Source organism: Bicyclus anynana, chromosome 23 (assembly GCF_947172395.1).
Source record: "Bicyclus anynana chromosome 23, ilBicAnyn1.1, whole genome shotgun sequence".
Taxonomy (NCBI): domain Eukaryota; kingdom Metazoa; phylum Arthropoda; class Insecta; order Lepidoptera; family Nymphalidae; genus Bicyclus; species Bicyclus anynana.
In genome coordinates, this window is record NC_069105.1 from 11,589,537 (window position 1) to 11,594,700 (window position 5,164).

The 5,164-nt window shown below is 40.2% G+C and overlaps 1 protein-coding gene across 1 annotated transcript; it reads left to right on the forward strand.

The window, feature by feature from the left end:
* The first annotated feature begins 314 nt into the window (after nt 1-314).
* LOC112056783 (lipase 3) lies at nt 315-2,848 on the forward strand. The gene has a single exon (XM_024097260.2). It carries the CDS (start codon nt 751-753, stop codon nt 2,392-2,394), a length of 1,644 nt encoding a protein of 547 aa, XP_023953028.2. The 5' UTR covers nt 315-750; the 3' UTR covers nt 2,395-2,848.
* The last annotated feature ends 2,316 nt before the right edge of the window (nt 2,849-5,164 follow it).

The window sequence follows — 5,164 nt, forward strand, 5'->3', positions numbered from 1 at the left end:
AGCCTTCGGCCGCGCACTGTATTGTGGCCCGGTCTTCGGCCGGGAGTTTATGATAGGGTCTTTGACCGTGACTACGGCTGGGCATTTTACCCAAGCACGAAAAACGGAACGCGTAGACCCAAGCACGAAAAACGGAACGCGTAGCCTTCGGCCGCGCACTGTATTGTAACCCAGCCTTCGGCCGGGAGTTTGTAATACAGCCTCCGACCGTGACTTCGGCTGGGCATTTTGCCCAAACACAAAATACGGGACGCGCGGTCTTCGGCCGCGCACTGTATTGTGGCCCGGCCTTTGGCCGGAAGTTTGTGATGCAGCCTCCGACCGTGGCTACGGCTGGGCATTTTACCCAAGCACAAAAAAGTACGTACTTTGTTGTGCACCCTCTTTCGTCCGGGAGTTTGTGATAGGGTCTTCGACTGGGCACTTAACGCAGACACAATTAATTGCACGCCGGCCGTCGGCCGGGGGCTGGACAGGGCCTCCGACGATGGCTACGACTTTGCATTTTACCCAAGCACAAAAAACGCGCACATTATTGTACACCGGCCTTCGGCCGGGGCTGTGATTTTATAATTTTTATATATAAAACATACGAAAATATAAATAGAAGGGGTGACGGCGTCGAAAATGTACATCGATTTTCACGCGGACGAAGTCGCGGGCACCTGCTAGTATATTGATATATAAGCTAATTAATACGTAATGACTTAGTTAATTTATACCGTTTTTTCATGAATAAGATCTTATTTTATGAATCACATCACCCTTGAACCTAAGCGGCGGGATAAATTAGTATGTGACCCAATAATAGCCTCAGTCAGTTTAGTAGCGCGGACGTCGTCTGCCGTACGGACCAGTGCAGATATGAAGCTCTCAGTAATTGTGTTTACATTGTTTGTTTTAATACAATGCAGCGAAAGCCGATACGTAGACTGGTTTCCTCAAAACATAATCGAAACATTTACAAACAAGACATCTCAAATCAAGAACTATGTGCGATCAAAAGGGCGAAGCATAAAACAGTTCTACGTTGAAAATGTAAAAAACAGAATCACCTCCTATCTCGGCATGGATGATAAGTCTGAAACGATTCCTACTGACCAAGCGAGGATAAAAAGGAAATTCAAGGACTACGTAGATATAGCAGAAGCGACCGACCAAAAGGTATTCGACGTTATCGCTCCCGAAAAGTTAGATTACAATTGTAATGATGACGACCCAAGTATCCATATGACTACGCCGCAGCTGATAGCGTTGCATGGATACACGTCAGAGTCGCATACAATCGTCACAGATGATGGATATATTTTAACCGTTCACAGGATACCCTATTCCAAATATACTACAAGCAGAGTCGTTCCCAGGAAAACTGTCTTGCTCCATCACGGCCTTCTTGGCAGTTCAGCGGATTGGATTATACCTGGACCAATTAAAGGCCTCGCCTACATTTTATCTGAAGCTGGATATGACGTCTGGATGGCTAACGTTCGAGGGAATACATACTCGAGGGCGCATACATCCTTGGACCCTGGTAGTTTTGCCTTTTGGAATTTCACGTTCCACGAAGTCAGCCAGTACGATTTGCCCGCTGTAATCGATTACATCATGGATAACAAAGGGTGGGATGTAAAAATAAACTACATCGGCCATTCCATGGGAACCACAGTATTGTTTGCAATGCTTTCCACGAAAACTCATTACAACAAGGTCTTGAGAGCAGGATTCGCGTTAGCGCCCGTCGCGTATATGACGGATATAAGAAGCCCGATTCGTTTGCTTGCGAAGTACAGCAACAATTTAGAATATTTGTTGAAAATTCTCGGCGCTAATGAGTTTTTACCTCAGAACTCTGTGCTAAGGTGGCTATCTAAACACGCATGTGAGATAAATCACTATGAGGAAGCCATTTGTGAGAATTCTCTATTCGTTTTGTGTGGACACGACGCACAGCAGTTTAATCGAAGTCTGTTGCCGATTATATTGAGCCACGTACCAGCAGGTGCGTCTACCAAAACTCTGGTACACTACGCGCAAGAGATTAAAAACTCTGGGCGTTTTCAACGATTCGATTATGGTCCCGAGGGGAATTTAAGGCAGTATGGTAAACGAGAGCCGCCAGAATATCCTCTACACGAAATCACTTTGCCTATCGCTCTGTTTGCTGCTGAGAATGACTGGCTAGCGAGTGATACCGATGTCACAAACCTGTATGTACAATTAGCTAACCCAATAGACCACTATATTGTGCCGTTAAAAGAATTTAACCACATCGACTTTCTGTGGGCGATAGATGCACGCAAACTTGTTTTCGATAAACTCCTACAACTTTTGGAGGAAGGTGTCAGCAAGCCATATTTTGATAATGATATTGGACATAATAATTTAAATGACTAGACGTTAGGTACGTTAAAGTTTTTTATAAATTGTCTCAGTTAGTCTTGAAAATAAATGATTAGGCAATTTCGAAAATGGCACATGTCTGGAAATTTAAAATGTCCAAGAATTAAAAAAAAACTAATTATTTTCCAAACCAGTGTATAATTATTATATAGTTACAAAAAGTAATTCTTGTCTTACATTTTGGTGTTATTTAGCCTTTGGAAATTACTGATTTAAAATCTGAACTGCTGAAACTGAAAATAATTGTTTTTAAATTAATCTACTTAAATATTATGTTATTAAGTAGGTAGATATTTAATATTTTTGAAAAACTACCTATTTGCATAATATGACACGACGACATATGCCCTTTTCGAAATTGCATATTCAAATCGTTATCTTAAAACTATTTTTGGATTTTGTGTTTTTATAATTTTCAGACTATCAAATATCCATTCGGTCAGGTTCACGTTACATAACATAACAAAAATTAAATATTAAGTACTTACATAAAGTTATCTACATAAACAGTTTCAGGTTTCTTATCAACAATAAATAAGTTAGAAACGCAAAAACTTGTTTTATTATGGAGTTTTATTTTATAGTTTACCTTGGTTCTAGTTTTTGTAAAATGAATTATTTCCTTTAGCGAGTTTACTAGGTAGGTACCTACTTATTGTATAATTAAGTATAGGTATACATAGAAAACCTAGTTACAGTAGGTATAACGATGCCAGCGACCAATTTATTTTTCCAGGTTAGGGGTGACGAACCGATTGCTTGGCAAGTTTGTTGATGACACTGCGATGGTGTGAAATCGTGCGTGCGGGGAAGTGAGGTGCATCAGTCGTGGGTTTTACATTCATCGCTACATGCCCTCCCGCGGACCATCGGGAACGTTATGAACGAACTTTCCAAACTATACTGCTCGTATGAGTGGGGTAACTAGTTTTTTGGCTGCTAATTTGACTTTAGACTCGATGCTTTTCCAGAAATTGATATTTGATAAGGCGGTCTTAGAAGACTGAAAATGATTAAGATTAATAACAGTCATATTTTAACAGCTCTATTACAGGGCCAGACCGCAAAGCGTCCTTTCCATATTAAGAAGTATGGGGCTTAGGCCCACCACGCTGCTTATATGCGGGTTGACGAGCTAAGGTTGGGTGATAATGTTAAATGCTATCATATCATCTTAATATGCCATCGAGGCATGAATTGCGGCAGGACGAGTAACGTGGCCACGTCTCTGCGTACTTCCCTCGTTACTTCCCACACCATCGCCACTCGTACACTTAGCTATTGTGTGTGAGGGGTTGAAAAATACAAAAGACATACACTGACGGACAACAAAGTACCTAATCATAAAAAGGTTCCGTTTTTCCTTTTGAGTTATGGAACCCTAAAAATAATAAATAAAAAGAGTCACGTGCGACTACAGTGGTTAAAATAAATAAGTAATCATAGAAATAGTAATGTTCTGTGTGAATAAGCATGTTTTGTAGCTACGAGTATGACCAAAGATTTTATACTGTTAGACATGTCACGTGTCTACAAAATCACCGCAAAAAGTGATCCTAATTTTAATTTGGCTAGCTACTCCACTGAGCGCAATTTGGTGTTTACTTACATTATATATTTATGTATATAGTTTTTACCATAGATTTACGATTCGGTACAAGTATGGTTTTTACACTCCCTAAACACAACTCGACATTGTAGACAATATTTGAGTAGGTATTGTTTGTTTAAATAACTTTCGTTGTTTACAATGCGAATAAATGAAATTATGACTATTAGCCACTTTTGTGTGCCTTTTTTTTTGCCGCGCTAGTGACATGTCTTTAGTATAAAATATCGTTGGCTATAACTAAACAATATCGCTCATCAATGACCATTGTAAGACAGCTATGTAAACAATGACTCATTCGACATATTTTTAATCAAAACGGCAATAAATGACGATCTAAAATAAATTGTAATGAATCACAATTTGACCGTTGAACTAAATCAACAAAGTAGATATCTATTGATTGAGCAAAGTCTAAACAAAATAATAATATTTATATCAAGAGATTCATCTGACTTTTTGAAGTGATAACTTCATATGGGAAGTTAAACCGCTTCGTAACGTAACGTAACGCGTTACGGCGCCGTTCTGTCTGGCTTCCTTTCTCTCACGCATACGTCAGCAGGTTTAAGTTATCACTTCTGTCGAGCGTCCCGACTCGAGACGCACACGTTTTTATGTACCTACCTAGTTAAATAGGTATATAGACCTACTTGTGTACCTAGTTAAATAGGTATATAGATTTTAGACCCTTTATACCGGCTTCCGGCGCAGTGGTACTCGCTACTCGCGGTGGATTTACAAGACGATGTCCTGGGTTCGATTCCCGGGTGAACCGATTGAGGTTTTCTTACAATTAAGGCCAATGTCCAGGTCTGTCTGGCGGGAGGCTTCGGCCGTGGCTAGTTACCGGGTTTGATATACCCACATGCCTGCAGCGCAGTTGGCATGATGTGTGATAAAATTCGAATCGCGATGTGCATGACGGCTCGACGGCAAAAATCGTACCTACTTAATCAGTTTGTAGTCATTTTTATCTTTATGGATATTTTAGAGAGCTCTTGAGTTGTTATCAAAAAGGAATTCTAATGGTAGAACGCCAATATGAAGCCGGTGACGTCACTGACCTACTTGTGTTATTGTAATCTATGATAAAACTCGCTACACTACATTAGTTTAGGTATCCCGGATGGAAGTCAACTCTATATAATATAG

Bases quoted from the DNA above. Each gene is read 5' to 3' on its own strand.
- LOC112056783 (XM_024097260.2), top strand. From the start codon at position 751: ATGAATCACATCACCCTTGAACCTAAGCGGCGGGATAAATTAGTATGT.